At 46.5% G+C, this 16917-nt stretch overlaps 2 protein-coding genes across 2 annotated transcripts; both read right to left on the reverse strand.

The window, feature by feature from the left end:
- Positions 1–1040: 1040 nt before the first annotated feature.
- On the reverse strand, positions 1041–13257 carry PNLDC1 (PARN like ribonuclease domain containing exonuclease 1; the record flags this gene model as incomplete). Its single annotated transcript, XM_082306858.1, has 19 exons — positions 1041–1148; positions 1720–1818; positions 1989–2164; positions 2647–2746; positions 3317–3359; positions 3576–3629; positions 4741–4805; positions 5890–5945; positions 6173–6258; positions 6514–6583; positions 7522–7659; positions 8674–8753; positions 10028–10128; positions 10421–10509; positions 11229–11352; positions 11477–11510; positions 12471–12562; positions 12662–12719; positions 13182–13257. The coding sequence occupies 19 exons, from the start codon at positions 13255–13257 to the stop codon at positions 1076–1078; spliced, it is 1614 nt and encodes a 537-aa protein (XP_082162984.1). The 3' UTR covers positions 1041–1075.
- Positions 13258–14058: 801 nt separating this feature from the next.
- On the reverse strand, positions 14059–16910 carry MRPL18 (mitochondrial ribosomal protein L18). Its single transcript, XM_082306938.1, has 4 exons — positions 16734–16910; positions 15844–16024; positions 14528–14762; positions 14059–14261 (listed from the first exon to the last, which is right to left on the reverse strand). Exons 1-4 carry the CDS (start codon positions 16798–16800, stop codon positions 14190–14192), a joined length of 555 nt encoding a protein of 184 aa, XP_082163064.1. The 5' UTR covers positions 16801–16910; the 3' UTR covers positions 14059–14189.
- Positions 16911–16917: the final 7 nt, after the last annotated feature.

Here is a 16917-nt window from a genome sequence, read left to right on the forward strand (position 1 = left end):
CTGGCTTATGAAACAAGAGCTGCAAACCACAGGCTGCGCAGCAGAGAGCCACATCTGACGATGCACCGCCCTTTCCCCCCGCAGAGCCGCGAAGCCGCGGGCCGTTAGCAGCGGAGGGCCCGTCATCCTCAGGCCCACCGCAACACCGTGCTGCTGCGCTGAGCTCCCCTGCGGCGACTCCCATTTCAGAGTCAATTACAGGCAGGTTCTACCTATGAGATGATCATGGGCCCCATCCAGGTAGGTCTGGCTGACGAAGTCCAGGGACCATTATTTGGAAACCATGGATCAACAGGTTGTGTTTAAGAAGAGAAGGAAATGAATAAGAAAAATTTCTGAGACCACAGTCCCTGGCCTGGCAAATACTCCAGCTATATCAGAGAAACTGATCGACGAAGCACGCCTCGTGATATTTCTGGATAAAGGACTGCTCACGTGCTGTCCACTGGAAGCAAACAGAAACGCGTGCCAACTCGCCTGACCCGTCTGTATTCTACAAATTGGAAGCTGATAAATTCCACCTATCTGTGCCTATCCTCAGCTCCGCTGCCTCTGAAAATACGCCTGCACGACACTGACAGCACAGCAAATTACTGTTCCCCAGAATCCTTCATGAGCCCCAAGAGTGGTTTCACCATCAACTCTGCCCATTCTCATTTGGTAAACAGTGACATTTCCCCTGCTTTACAACTGAAGCTAAAAATAGCCTCTTTCATTTCATAACTTCCCAAACTTCATCAGAAATGTGTTCTATGCAGTAGCACAAGCACTGGGAACAAACTGGGTTTATGAATAGCTGTGAAGAACCAACAGAGGATCAAAGTAAATTAGGCATCGAAACAACCGTCTCTCCCTCTTCAGGAGGGAACTGTGCTTTGGACAGATTACAAAATACCACAAATGGGAAACCAACACATCCCCTTTAAAAACACATTTCCAAGAAAGCAATTAAAAACACTATTCATAGCTTTTTTTTTTTTTGCTCAGTTTATTGAATGAAATGAAATAAAACAAAACATAGACAAACACAAAAATAAGGTCTGCGTTCCTCGTGTCTCATCGGGAAGGCAGTCCTTTAGAACGAACAGCAAGGCGCTCCTCCGAGTACAAAGGCCAAGAGAGACCACAGTGCCACAACACCGGCGACTCTAAAGGGCGAGAATAATAAAATGCTGTTAGGCTACTTATATTCCGGGCTTAATTTTGTTCTTATTCAGCACTGAGATTCTTTTCCAAACTGTGTCAGGGCAGAAACTCGCCCTTCATGAGCATCGCTGTCACAGCCTCGAGAGAGGGGTGCGCTTTGAATCTGGAATTCTCTCCTACTACGGAGCTTTCGACTCTGCTGTAGGAAAAAAACCCACATCCATCCCACGCCTTGGAGACTCTGCCTCTCTCTCCTCAAGCTTATTAGAGCTACCACTACAGCTCATCAAGATAACCCTCTGCCTGTTATGATAGCACGTACGTAGTTTTGTGCTCTCCATGGGGTAACATTCCCCAGTTAATGGGGATCACAGTTAAAGTCCAGTTGCCCAGGGCGGAAAGCTCACAAGTAGCCACCCAGCAGCCGGCAAGCGAACCTGCTTCTGCAGCCCGTGTTCTCCTGGAGGGCCGGCAGACGGAGGTGGCCGAAGCGCGGCAGACTGCCGCCGGGACAGGCCCGGCACCCCCAGAGGAATGCCTTTCCCCTCCCGGTCCCCCATCTCCCTGACTCACTGCAGCAGGCAGTTCACGCGCGGGGAGTGCCTCCAGTGGCGATAGAGGGAAACCCGCAGGTGAGGGTGGTGCTTGTAATCTCGCAGAACGCGCCTGACGCTGTAAGGAAAGCTGACGTCATGAGCCCCAGCTTGCGGGCTGCTTACAGCATCCCGCAGCTCGGGGCAGGAATCTCTATCTAGGAGCCGTCACAGCAGAGGGAGGGTGGGATGAAGACTTGGATCAAAGAGGATCAAGGGATAAAAACGTAAGACTTTCCGGTCACTTACTGCTTGTATTTATTGGAGAGCAGAATGAACTGGTTCTTTGAAAGCCATCTGACGTCAAAGCGACAGAGCGCTTTAAACTCTTGGTAAATCTGCCTTTCATTCAGCCCTGGCCAGCCTCGGACATGGACAACCAAGAGAGGGGGACGTTGGCAGGGAGCATCTTCCCCAGAAAAATTCTGGAAAACGTACAATACTGAGACATATCTGAGTTCAGAAAGACTACAGAAGAGCTACTAACATAATCAGAAAATATGCAAAACGTGACACATAAATAAGGTTGTACAACACAACTGTTGGTGTAAAATTATTTTTCTTTTGTCCCAAGATTCTTCTAAAAATGAGTCATAAAAGCAAACTGTCACGATTACCATGGAGAAGCCACCAGAGAAACAGCAAGCTCTCTTGCAGAGCAGAGAGAAATAGGGCAACATACACTGACTAATGCCATCTTACAGGATAACAATATGAAAACATTTCACAAAGTAGAAATTCAATTCATTTGCCATTTTGAAAGATCAATTGTGTCATTTGTATGATGGCAACTTCTGCCAAGGTGGGCCCAGGCACTGGTGGATTTTTCTCCTCTAATGAAACCATCAACTAGGCTACTGACCTATGCACCCCACAAACTGGTCACAGACCTGCAATTCATACGCACAATGCTTGAAACACCACCTCGGATGACATTCACTTTGTTCACATACTCGGCTAACACGGTGAGATACTGAGAGAAAGAAGGATGAGCCTCCACTGCATCACTACATCAGAAAACAAAATGGAACAAAGTTTTGTTTCTCCAGCACTGCACTGCTGCACAGTGCCCCTGCAGCACAGAGCTCCTGAAGAAGCTCTTTAACTAGTGACAAAATAGGTATTTCAGATCTTAGTATTTTCTACAGCAGTCGAAAAGCTGCACACAAAAGGAAGGGATTTGAACAGTTGCCTCTTAGGAACTTAACTGAAGGCACTGAATCACAGAGATTTCAAAAATGGAAACTAATGGAAAATGATCTGACCCTTACCCAAGTGAACTGAACTTGAGAGAGCTTGTTCAAGGATAAAGGAGTCACAATGCCATTTCCCAACCTCTGAGCCATCGCATGGCCCCGATTTCATTTTTAAAATGTCAGCTTTGACATAAAGCTACTACTTTCAGATTTATAAAATAAAAATCTAATTAGAACAGTGACATTTCCAATAACACTTTCTCTTATCCAAAAGGAGGCCAGCCTGCAAAACAAAAAGTCAGCCAGAGCAAACTGACGACTGTTTTCCATAGGACCCATCCATCTAATGCAATTTTCAGTAAACATTTAAACATCACTCACTCTGTGGATCTGCACAGTAGCAAATGAGCTGACTTCAGAAGAACTAGAAGGACGAATAATGAGGTGGCATTAGAACAAAGCTAAAGAAACATAACTAAACAAATGGAAAGCAAAAACTCACTAAAGTGCAGCTAAGTTACTAAGAGCAACAGACTGTAAAGAAACAAACATTTCTTAGCATCAGATAGAGCTACAGAGCAGGAGAGGAATTGCCAAGTCCCAATGCAAACTCTGAAGAAGTGTTTAAGAAGCATTTTACCTGAACCACAGAGAAATGCATCATAGCCTGCCTCGTGAGGAGATTTCTTCTCAGCTGTAGGTGTCCGACAAAATCAAAAAGGAGTAAACACCTTTAGCATGCTGTGGAAACTGCTTCACTGCAGAATCCTAACATTCATAAGAACCACTGTTCTGGAGTTTTCCCCCTCCCCAGTCAGCTCTGTTTCCTTCCTCACCCTGAAACCTTTAGACCCTACAGAAAGCCTATGCTTCTACCATGCATTTTAAAACGATACCAACAAAAACAGTGATAGGTTAACGGTTGGACTTTCATTACTTAAGTAATTAATTCTAATTAATTCTGAAATTCTAATTCTGTTAGAACAGGCTGCCCAGGGAAGTGGTTGAGTCTCCATCCCTGGAGGTATTTAAAAGACGGGTAGATGTGGTACTTGAGGACATGGTTTAGTGGTGGGCTTGGCAGTGCTAAGGTTAACAGTTGGACTCGATGATCTTAAGGGTCTTTTCCAACCTTAATTCTAAAAAGGCAGCAGTTATACAAATGGCTGAAAAGCTTAGCGAGATGCACGTTAAAAAATTTTAACTTTCATGAGGATCTAAATCAAACTGTGTTGTATATGTTATTGATGGTATGGAAACCATTTCAAAACACAGGAGGCCCTGTGCTGCAGGACACCGTGCTGCCAGGAGAAGCCAGGAACCATCTGCCTCGCAGCCAGTATCACACCAGGTACTGAACACAACCTCCTGCACACGCAGCACCACTAACCCTGCACGCACGCCACCAAGCTCCTGCTACTTTCTGGGACCGCCCTGCCACTAGCTCCCACTATTTTCCATTCTAGGACCGCTGTTTCCCAACTCCCCTTGCCCCTTTCAAGGGCTACTAACTCTTCACAGCCCCAAGTCAGGCTCAGTTTAGCCCAACTTAGTGTAAGTGCCATTTGTGCTAGCAGCATGATGCAAACCTGCCCTGCATTACCCTCAGCAGCTACCAGGGACATGCAGAACACATGATGTTTTGGAAGCCCAGGCTTTGGTTCTGGACAAAAACGTGTGTCAGCAGCAATGTGCAAAATCAGTAGACCCACTGCCACTCAGTCATGCTTTGCATGTGGACATCCACAGAGTAAAACAAAACCCTTTTTAGCTACCCGACTTTGAAGATTTCCTTAAGCACATACCGTATCTTGAACAGTCACTTGCAAGAGCTATCACTGGGCACGTTGGATCTTTGGGATTTAGGTTGCTGCTGAAGACAAGTGGATGTGTAAGATTTTTGTCTTTCCTCATTACGTTAGAAACAAGTTACTGTTCTCTAGTGACCTGTGGCTTCGTTTCAGAAAAAGCTACTGAAGACTTTAAAAGGAACTTTGGTAGTGTTCTATGAAAAGGCTAAGATACTTAGCCAAATAATATCTACCAATTTTCTTCCTGAAAACTAACACCTAAATACTTCCTCAGCCTCTTCCCCCAATCAAACCTTCTAAGCAGGAAGTCTGCTCTAATTGCATACAAAAATATGTGAATAGAACTAAAAACCAATGGAAAACTCCAAGGAAAGGGGTTGACTAGGTGGTTCTATTTGAATGGGGAACTCCAGAGGACAGATTAATAAACAGATACCCATGGAATGACTGAAATAAAAGAAAGAAAAAACAAGCATAAAAACTTGTGAGAATCTGCAGTCTGAAATTGCTAAAACAAACGAAACCACCCAGAATCCCAGTACTGTTTTTATAAGCACTAATTTTGCATCTCCTTCTTGAGAGCAGGGGGCGAGGGGAAGAGGCAAAATTTTCCTTTTCTTCACAAAACTGACATGAAAACAATTTACCTAGAAAAGCAGCATAAAAAAAAAAAATAAGAGAACTCTACCACATCACAGCTAAGCTCATGAGATACGGTATCTACTCATGTGCTCCATTTGAACACTGTATTTAGTTACTGCTTTGGCCTCGGTGCAGCTCTTTCTTGGGAGCTCGCATTTGAAACTAGGGTGTATTTTCACTGAGAACTGAAACTCACTCATAACACGCTATAAGCAACATACAACTCTAAAGTTGTATGCAAGGCTGTCTGCAAGCCAAACTTGTGACCAATGAAGTAATGGTGGTACAATACAAGAAGTGACTTAGAACAAATAATTTACTGCACAATTACTTTTATAAGAAAGATGAGCAAATCTTTTGCTCTTAAATTTAGAAAGACAAGAAACCAGCTGAAAAACGTTTGGGAGGAGGGCAAGTATGAACATATGAAATGACTGACTCTGAAATCTCTTTCCCAAGAAAACAAAGGGATTGCTGAAGGCTTTATAGCCCACCACGTACCTGCACAAAACCGCATACACCTCCAAAAGATTAGATACTCGAGGAAATGGACATTTCTATAAAAGAAGAACATGTTAGGAAACCAACCAAGACAGACCGCGTGGTAAGTGAGCTCATTTACTGGTACTGATGATTCATGAAGTGAGATCTAAAATCAGAATGTCTCAGGGCAACACTGAGAAGTGGTCACAGTTCTGTAACCACAGGGCAACGAGGAAAGATACCGTCTCTTTTGGGTGAAAGACGAGCTTTAACTCCAAACAAAAAGACCTTTGCATCTCACCTTCCAGATGGATTTTGTTACAGTCTTGGTGTCTATGAGGACAGGAAACAGGTTGTGAATGTTCCTTTTAAACTCCTCATAGCTTTCTGAAAGCAAAACACACGTGGAGAAAGACATCGTAAAACTGAGGAAAAGCCAATGGTATTTCAAAGGAATAAGAAAGAGAGGTGAAGTCAGAGGAACGATGCGCTGCTCCAGCAGTTGGAGCTCAGAAGAGGCAACTAGCACTGCCGCTTGCTAAGCGCTGGGGGTGGCTGGGGTGGCGAATGACCGCTGTGCTTACTGTCCCATCCCCATTGCACAGGCAGCAGCCTGGGGACAGCAGCGACGTACAGCATTACCTGGAAGGGGCTTGTAGAACTTGTCATGAAGATGCATCAGGTCCATAAGCATGTTGTGTCCCACCAGGGGCTACGAGAAGAATATAAACATAACAGCCCATTGGAGCATCTTTTTGAAGAGAGCGCAAAGATAACCAGTTTTAGGCATGCTCAACAGCTGTAATCCTTTCCTCCGGTGGACAGCATCCACACGCGCTCACCCAAAAGTCATTCAGGCTGCAAAGCTCACAGGAGGACGACTGCTTTCAGGAAATCAGACTTGTGGACTCTCTGAGGAGGGTATTTTTTCAGCAGCATTCTAGTTTGAGTGGACCTAAGGAGCTAGGTGGATTTTCAGTTCAGCTGAACACTGGTAAAATCTTCCAGCGATCAGATCTATAGGCTCACTCACAAGGGGAGGGAGAGCCTTTGCCTGCACATCACCCATAGTCTTCTGAAGCTGAAATTCATTCAATAATCTGCATACAGAACATAAGAATTTCCACACATAATCAGCCAAATAGTCCACATGGTCCAATAAACTGGTCTGTCACGTGCTGAAAAGCGTAACTTGCCCAAAAGGCAAGAATCTGCTCAGCTTTCTTAGATGGTGACTCATGCTCTGTAACACAAGGATTTTCAACATTGCAGACTCCTGCGTTTTCTCAAGTGACATAAGAAACACATTGCAGAATGGGTTCTGGCTCCCTCTCCCCTGGCCGCGCTTGGTTTGCACGAGTAATAGAAAAGTAACACAGGGAAATCTAGTGTTTGGATCCATAATTCTGAGCATGCTTGGCGAGTGGGACCTAGTCAGCAAGAAGATGTAACGTTTAACACTCATTTTTTCTAACCATGACTGCAACGTAAGAATTCATCTCAGTTTTACTGACAACTAAACAGGATGATCACACTGAATGAGTTGAGTCATTTAATATAAATTACTACTTTATCTTTCATCATCCCTCTACATCCAGTGCAGCAAACCAAAAAGAGATGAAAAATGAGAGTAGGGACGAGGCATTTTACCTTCTTGGCTTTAACAAGTGTCTGGAAGAGGTTGGTGAAGCCCCGGGCAGACAGGAGAATGAACTCCTTCTGGCAGTGGTCATAAGGAGAGTTCTCCAGAAGCTGACGATGCTGCGGACTCACTTTTTTCACCATTACCTGAAAAGAACGGTCACTGGGTATCTCAGCCTCCCATGCTAGTTGTATCTACGTTGCTTACTGGGGTTCAGTAATGCTGAGGACAAGTTCAGCTCCTAGGCTATGAAGGATGGAGAAACACTGCATCCCCTGGGACCTCAGGACTGTCTCACTTCTCTTCCATATGGAGATCAGTGCTCCAGTAACAAAAGAGACCTGCTCTAAGGGTGTCTTATTAATGCTTCTCTTGTTAAGAGGATGGTTCCTACCCCAGTTTTTTTGGAGCACAAATGAACATAATTCAATTTCACTTAACAAAAATATGGTAAGTTCATGGCACCGAAAAACAGAAACAAACAGCCATCACACAAACTGAGTCCCCAAAGGCTATGCTTCAGGTGAGAAGGCTGGGTAAATCTGTCACTCTGTTGACATTGGTTATCAGACCAACATAGTACTAATGTGTAAAAAAAAAACCAAACCAAAAAAAAGACTTCTGTAATCTACTTCTAACCAACTGACTGGTATCATACGCATGTTTTGAGAAATCCACAGCCAGAGGTTTAATTCAGAAAATATTGCACCAAATGTAAAATAGCAATAGCAAAACAGCAAGCCACGTAACAGACAGAGTAAAAGTCTTCGAAGCAACTACATGGCAAAAGTCGGCAAAGGAAAACCACAAAAAAAGGCTAAAAACTGTACATTCTTGTGGAGGTATTGAAGGAGAGATCTAACAAAGTCTGGAGGCACAGAGAAGGTCCCACCAGAAGTGCCCCAAGGACAAGCACTTCCAGCTCAAGGTATTTTGTGGCTACAGGACAAACAGAAACCAAAGTCACTCAGTCTTCTGGATCCCTTTTCTTGGGATCTCACAATCAACACTTCCCAGAACATTCCTTTGTCATTGTCTTCTCCTCCTCCTGGACCCAATCATTAAAAGTACAAGCAACATTTCAGAGTCCCTGCAAGAATGCCAGTCCTATCTGTCTAGACAGAAACCCTCTTTTCAAAAGGTCCACATTTCCACCTCACCTTCTTGTCTCCAAGAGGCTGTGTCCAAACATTTTGGAGAGCCTGTCTCAGAACCAGCTGAACTTCAAACATCTGATAGCCTGAGGCAAAAAAAAAAAAAAAAAAAAAAAAAAAAAAAAAAAAAGAGTAAAAACTTCAGAGATGCAGACAAGCCTATTTAGGAAAACACATTTTTTCTAGACCGAAGGACTGACCACATGTTTCTCCCTCAGTGTACAGAAAATACTCCTGAATGTATGATCTTGGTACACTACCATACATGATGATTACAGGGGGCAGGGAGGTGGGAACACCAAAAAAAAACCCAACCAAAAAAAAAAGTCACAGTGAGAATTTCAGGCAAATAAGCTTTTGTGAGGACACAGAGGAAAGGAAAAGACTAACTGAAGAGTGAGGAAGGCTACTACTCTGAAAAAGACTGTGGGTTTTGGAAGGTTTCAGATCAATACACCCAGAAGCCAAGCACAGATGAGAAGCACCAATGCATTTTCCTGCACAGCTGGTAAGGAACTAACACAGTCCTCTTCTAAACAGCATGCAAAAAGACACAATCAGTCTTATCACTTAAATAAATGTCTGTCCTGTCACAGGTCCTCACCATTGCCAGACCCTACTGAAATATCAGTATCGTATAGCTGACTAGCAGATACAAAACACAGCACACTCCCCACCCCCTCTATTTCACACTCTGCAAAAAAGCATCAACAGACAAAGCCTTAAATACTTTCTGTCCTTCCTAACCTTTTTTGTATTTTATTCCTTGACCTAAAGGATTAAGACTTGGTTTCTGTGATACAAACTATTCTCTGCTACAGTTCCCTGTCCCTCAACTCCTCCAAAGCACAGAAATTCCTCAGCTCTGCTATAGTGCTCCCAAAAGCTAACGCAGGTGGTAAGCGCCCTGTTTATCCCCACTGGCATGTATATGTGTCTCCATGGCGCTCCTTGTTGCTCCACGTGAGAAGAAACGAACTCTGAAAGGAGACCTGCCTTTCCCTTCGCCAAGGGGAAGAAAACAAAAATCACCCAGGATTTAAAACAAGTCAAAAGTTGTCCTGATCCAGAGCAACTGCAAATTCTCCAGTTGCTGCTACAGAATCCACTTGCACTACAGAAAGACCCACCACCCCAACGGAGCAGAAAAGCAGAATCCAGAGACGAATGCCTGACAGGAACTGAGGCACAGACAAGGGCAAGGAGTTGTAACGGCAGGATGGGCACAGATGCTTTCACTCTCAACAGAGCAGTTTAACAGAACAGGCAGCAAAGGACTGTAGCAGCCCCAGAGGTTCAGGAGCATTGATGAAGCCACTCAGAGCCCACAGGTGCCTAAGGGAGGCACCCCGTTTCATACCATTCAGATCCTGCAGAATCATAGTCTCCTCTTCCTCTGCTGCAGCTATCCAACAGGTCACTTCATCAATAGCCTTCTTCAGCACATCCCTGTCCAGGGCACTAAAGCAGGATCAGGGGGAAAGAGGTAGAGTGTGAGAAAAAACTGTTTACAGATGGAGCCTTGTGCCTTGCTGTGGGAATGCAAAAGCATCACTTCCCAGCCTTCACCCGTCTCTCCAGATTGTATCCTGTGATTTCAGTCTTCCCTCAGGCAGACCACAGCATGCTGGAACAGCTGACGGCGAGGCATTCAGACCAATAGGCTTTAACATTTCTACAAAATGTGATCTGAGTGAAGGCAAGCTGTCAATACTGTCAGTACTGAGGATCCACCTCTCTGAATAGCGCTCACCTGCTGACCTTCCAGCTGCCTGCTAGCAGATGCTGGCTAAGGATCTTCTCCTGTACCTCATTCATGTACGGGATTCCATCTTTGAGAAACTGATGAGGAAAAAAAAATGCCCGCTTGTTACTCTCCCCTGGACTTTCTTGCAGCAAATTAGAGAACAGCAGGTTAGCCAGGTCCAAAACTGGCATATACTTGGAATATGCTGGTGTTCCTCATTGTCAGAATATCCTCTTCAAAAATACAAACTGTAAGGTAATCCAAGATGCATTCTTACATAAAGAAAGACGTGTTTATGTATGGAGGAAAGAAAAGGATTTTTGTCAACTGTAATCAATTTTTTTTGCTCTGCTTTTACCTTTCCTTTAATGGGATACATCAAGTGTCAAGATATCATGATGCTTCCTGTCCAAAACTGCTCAACAGTGCTCCTACATGATGGCATAGTCTTAATTTTATAGGAAATGTGGCAATACACAAGATGCAGGTAAACTGAGACTTTCCCACCTTCATGGCTAGTAGAGACTCCCACTGGGGTCTGTTTAGTAACTCCTCAGCTCACCAGAGACAGGTTTTCTTTTTTTGAGGTGGGGAAATCTGTCTTAGGCTGACAAAGATGCGGTTATTGCCTCTATGGCAGTTCAGAAAAACCAGCACTCGCACTCCCTGTTTATAGTGAACCACGTGATGCATTCATACTTTAGCAAGATGCTATTTACCCCAGAAATGTAGCATTTAGGGATATTAATCCTAATTTGTCCTGTAATTGCACAGACTTCCTCTGTTCTAGATTTCTGGCAGAGAGATTACGTACCTTATTATAGTCAAAGCCATAATGAGACAGGAACTGAATGCTAGATGCAGAGAGGGTGAATTCGACATCCGTAACTCCCAATGTTGACGGAAAGAGAAAAAAGTTGTATGAATGCACCACATACCTACAACGAAGACAGAAATGTCTCTAGAGGATAATTACAAGAAATAACTCCTCCCAAGAGAATTCTGCATTAACATCTCAACTGCACTGTCTTCATTATAACAGAAAACTGCTTTTTTACTTACTTGTTTGAATTTTCATTTGAGAATATTGCCAGCCCTGCAAGAGAGAGAAACCTCCGCTGAAGTGGCAATATTTAGCTGGATGCCTACAGATACCGTGAAAATTAGATAAGGGATGTGGGGATCCCCTGATAGAGTACATGTTTTCTGCTCGCTAATGCCACAGTGCAAATCTTAACAGCAACTGCCAGGCCCTCCCCAGCTCCCTGTGAGCTGAACAGGGACAAGCTTTTAGTGCTAAGTGGGAAAAGGAGTCAAGTCTGATTAAACAGCAAATAGATTGAGCAATGGGTGAGAAGAGGTGAGCCGGTGACGAGAATCTCCAACTATGCATACACAGGTCTGCAAGTCCAACTAAACTACAAAGGCATTTGGAAGGAGCTAGGCACCACAGAGGACTGAAATATGGTTTTTACTATTTAGGTTCTTTCTTTTCTATTAATCTCTAAGAAGCACATTAAGATCTTACATAGCCTAAGGCTTTGAGTAATACTTTAAGCAGTTTTGGAGCTGGTTTCTTAACCTCTAACTGGTTGTTAACTGTCAATAGCCCTCCACCACAGGCCCTTTCTTGTGTTGATTTTTTTTCTTATTTTAGGAATATCAGAAATACTGGCTTTCATTTTCCTCTAATAGTCCCCTTACTCATACACTATATCAAATGACATAGCCTCGAATAGGAGCTGCTGTTGTCTACTTGCTTGCATCCCTTGTTTTAAAAGCCCTGTATTTGTACCTGCAATCTTTAAATATGAACAGCTTTAGACCCATAAAGAGTACATGGCCCACCTGACTTTATGTTTACTTAAAATATTAAAAAGTTGATAGTATTAAAGATCAGAGGGGAAAAAAAGAAGAAAAAACCTACCACAGCAAGCAAATGTCTCTGTAACAAGTGAATTAAGACCAGAGCTACCCGCAGGGCCTGCCAGCTGGCAAAATGCCAGTTGCCACTAAGACCTCCAGAGATTATTTTCTGTGTCAGGACAACACTTACCAAGCTGAGTAACAGTGAAGCGCTGAACGCTCTGCCTGGCCTTCAGGTACCGCTCCGCAGGGGAATCAAGCAGGCTATGAACAAAACCAGAACTGGGGGAAGGGGAAACGAGAGGGTTTGCAACGCACAGCTTGTTCTCACACAAGCTAGAGCAGCAAGTCTCCCTCACGTTTCAAGTCCAACAGCTTTACCTGGGCTCGTTATTTTGTGGGAAAGTTGAATGTAAGCCAGTAAACTCCATATCAAGGGCTGTTGAGGTGGAAAGAACACAGAAACATCTGAACTATGAAGGACGCATTTCACCAGCATCAGGACAAGGATCCCTGAAGCACCTCTCTTCACGGTTACCTCTGCGTCAAACCCACCGGCAGCCAGCCCAAGAGAAAAGGCGGCCGACGGCTGCGGAGGGGAAGCCCCTGCCCCCTCGTCCCTCTGGCGGGGCGGGGAAGGGACACCCCCCCACACACGGACACCCCCCCACACGCAGCCCCCCCGGCAGGGGCCCGCCTCACCCTCTGGCGTATCTCGTGAGTGTCCCCAAACTAGCCCCCTGAGCCCCCTGAGCCCCCAGCCCAGGCCAGCACCGCAGGGAGGGCTCGCTTTCCAACCTCTGCTGCCTGTTTAACACCCCGTGTCTCAGCCTGCGCTGCTGGAGCGCACACCAGCGCCATTATCCACTAAGTGCACCTCAGCGCCGCGGCCGCCGCTCACCCAGGAAGGCGGCGCGGCGGACGCGGCCCCGCAGGCGCGGCAGGCGCCGCGGGAAGGCGGCCGCCCCCACCTCCATGGCGGCCGCGGCCCCGGCCCCGGCCCCGGCCCGCAGCGCCTGCGCGCCCCGCCGGCGGGGGCGGCTCCTGCGCGGCCTTGCAAAGAATGAAAAAGGCGGAGCCCGGCGGGCGCGGGCCCGGGCCCGAGCGCGGAGGTTGGGGCGCCAGGCGGCAGCGCCGCGCTGGTGCCGAGGGCTGAGGCGGCTTCCGCTGCGCGCCTTCGCCTTCTGGAAATAACGGCCAGCCACCGGCTAGCGCGGCCTGGCGGCTGTTGCCGGTTACGACACAGCACCAGCTGCTAGCGAACAAGTCAGTAAAACGCTGGGAATTTTTAGGAACGACGTCAGCGGGGCGCCGCGGCTTTAGGACGTTCCCCGGAGGGGGCGGCGGCACAGCGCGGCCCCCGGCGCCGCGCAGGCCTCTCCGGGCAGGGCCGCGGGGCGAGGGGACGGGGCGCTCGCTGCCCGCAGCCCGCGCCGGTGCGGCTCCCCTCCGAGGCTCGGAGCGAGGAGCTCAGGGTCGCCAGAAAGCTGCCAAGATAAACTTTTTGCCAAGTCCAGCACGTAACGGTATTACACTTCTAAACGTCCACAGAGTGACGGCATTTTGCTAAATTAGACTGGCCGTGTACATGGATCAAGCATTTCAAAGAGCTCAGGTTAGAACAAACACCAAATATAAAAAAAAAAAAATATACTTTAAAATTATTGAATTCTGAAGTAAATTCTGTTAAGTCTGTCAGGCTGAACTGTAACAGTTCATTCCAGCCTTAAAAAGAAAGGTGCTGATGATTTTAGAATCAAGAATGTGACACACTTCCACGCATTTGAAAATACTTTATTATAAGATGCCATTTTCCAACTTTTTCGAGCTCTGGACCTTCACTGTGCCGGTACGCACACCTGAAGATGTGACTGTTGTTCCTTGGAAAGCTTTCCCAACGGTCTCCATCTCACTGATAGATTCTTCGTGGCTCACGCAGAACAACACCGCCCTCCTCCATAGCCTTTTCGAATTCCTGAATCTTGTTTAAAGGAGAGAGAGACACGACTAAGTACAAAGAAAAGCCATCAGCACCGACAGATCAGCGGGGACACGTTACGTGGAGGGGCAGAGATTAGCGGCCTCACTGAAGCACAACGCCAGGAACTGCAGCTTGTCAAAGCCACCCTTTTGAGCGTGGCAAGAAGGGATTGTCAAGCCACGTAAGAAAACTAATGGTGAAGAGGACTAAAATTAATGCTTAAAAAGGAGAAAAGGCCAAACGAGCGCCAGGAGATGGGTACTTGCCGAGTCACAACGGCGTTCCCAGGGGATAACAGCTTTAAAGTTCACAAAGTTGATTCCTGCTTCCAAACAGCGCTGCGCCATTACGCGGCCAAGGTTTTTGCACGCTGTTACTCCCTTGGGACTGTAAAGGTGTCTCTTTATGGCCCACTCTCGGGTAGAGGCAGATACCACAACGTCCCCATTGCAGCGCTCAACAAAGGCTTCTACGTAATGCTGTGTCCGCTCAAGCCGTAACCTGAGCAAAGGAAAGAAAGAACGCGGGATTACGATGTCTTTTCCTGATGTAAAGGGAAAACACGTTCAAATGCTTAAATGACTCACTTTAAATAAAACAATGTACTGGAGCTATTAACGCAATAATGATTTCTTAATATTACTTTTGTTATCTTACCTACGTTTTTTGCTTAGTTTATTAGGACATAAGCTAGGACTCATTTCACCAGTTCAACAGAGTGAAATTCCAAGAGCAACTCTTCACCAGCTAGGCAGGTGACAGTCCTACGCTGCGTCAGGCCAGCACTCGCTCCAAACCAAGCACTGTGCCCCCGCACAGCACGGTACGGGTGCCTATGGACTAGGTCAGGGGAACTGCTCCAGCAGAAGCGTGTCCTTAGGGTTGCTATGCAGTCTCTTAAAGGCTTCTGCTTACACAGCAGGTGACAACTTGTCAGGATCGGCAAGTGATCAAGCAGTACTTCCTAAGCCGTAACACACACCCACAGAGCATTAGCAGCAACTATAGTCCGTAACACACACCCACAGAGCATTAGCAGCAACTATAGTCTACTGCACGGAGACAATATCAGATTTCCAGGTATGAACAAACTGGGCGTGGTTCTCCAATCAAGAACAAAATAATGAATCCCCATCTTAAAATGAACTTTTTCCAGAGGACAAGCAAGCAGCATTTTCTAAAAAAACAAACAAACAAAACCCCCAACCCGCCCCCCCCCCAAAAAAAACAAAGAAACAAACAAAAAAAGCCAACCAAAAAAAAAAAAACCAGACTATTACAGTGCCTCAAATAAAATAATTCATGGTCAGCACAGGACTAGGAGAATCCTAAGTTAAACAGCAGTTGCTTAAGCAATATTACTGCTACCTTAACAATAGATGGAAAGATCTTCAACACATATGCTAACTTTCACGTGATGCTAGCCTACTGTTCTCTGAACACAGAAGATACCTGTTAATTAAGAACAACTAAGGGGGCCACTGATATACAACCCAAAAAGCGCATTTTGTAGAAATTCCACCTGGTGGGTTTCTTTATTTCTTCTGGAGTCTTCATTTCTGCTGGTGACTTTCTGACTCACCTATGCCAGAATTCACGCTTTGGCCACGTTGTCTTCCAGCCACGCTCCTTCCTAGCCAGGGCCAACTGCTCCAAGTTCCGAGGATTCCTGTTAGTGAAGTCTGGAGCAACAACCTCATTTTCACTTGTGTCCACTTCAGTCTCAGTTTTGAGACCGGTCGTAGTTGATGCAAAACAAAGACCTTGAGGGAAAGCCGGAAATAAAACCCCACAGAGTTAAAAAAATAGAATGCAGACAGTAGAACAAATACAATACCAAATGATGTAGCTTGTAAAAGTCGGCAGGGCAAATTTTTTTTTTTTAAACACCAAATAGGTGGATTACCAGAGCTCAACCTGTTCCTCCAATTTATGAGGTGGACTGTAAGCTAAAAGTGAAAAGTATATTAAATTTTAACTGTGGTTCAAGACCCGTGCATACCATACACATTCAAGCATGACTAGAAGATCCCTAGGATAGGGAAACAGTGAAAGTGAACTACACAAGGAACCAATGGCCATGCTACCAAATAAGAAGTTAAAAATCCTCGATCCCGGCAGCGTAATCGTCACTAACGATGCTAGCAAACACGAATTTGGAGCTAGGCTTCCAAACTCACTCTACAACACAACTTTTCGCTCCAGAGAGGCAGCGGGAACCTCTCACCGGGGCTGAGACCTTGTCAGACCGCCCGCCCCGGCCGCAGGCGCACCAGCAGCGCCCCCGTCCCACAGCAGCTCGAACGGCCGTTACAAGCGGGAGCCGGGCACAGACCGTGGCCTGCGCCCGGCGGAGCAGCCCCGCCGAGACAGCCGGCCGCCGGATCACCCCGGGAGAGGAGAGCTCACCTCACGCGGAGCCCCCCAGCCGGGAAAGGCCGGCACGGCGAGCCGCCGAGGGGCTGAGCTTACCCGCTCCGCGTGCCTGGAGCCTGCCGGCCGCCAGCAGCAGCAGACAGCGGCGGCTGCTCAGCGCCATGGGGAGCCGGTGCCCGCCACGGCCTCGGGCGGCAGTCACCTCCCCTCCGCTCAGGGGCACCCGGGCGCCGCCATCTTGGCGAGGGCGACACTTCCCCCGGAAGCCGGCCTCAAGAGG

This window comes from Platalea leucorodia, assembly GCF_965183815.1.
Source record: "Platalea leucorodia genome assembly, chromosome: 3".
Classification (NCBI taxonomy): Eukaryota; Metazoa; Chordata; class Aves; order Pelecaniformes; family Threskiornithidae; genus Platalea; species Platalea leucorodia.

Excerpts from the sequence above, each read along its gene's own strand:
- MRPL18 (XM_082306938.1), bottom strand. The coding sequence starts at position 16,800 with ATGGCGCTGAGCAGCCGCCGCTGTCTGCTGCTGCTGGCGGCCGGCAGG. Across the intron at positions 16,025-16,733 it reads GCTCCAGGCACGCGGAGCGG|GTCTTTGTTTTGCATCAACT; the intron begins GTAAGCTCAGCC and ends CTTTCCCTCAAG. Across the intron at positions 14,763-15,843 it reads AAGCGTGAATTCTGGCATAG|GTTACGGCTTGAGCGGACAC; the intron begins GTGAGTCAGAAA and ends TCCTTTGCTCAG.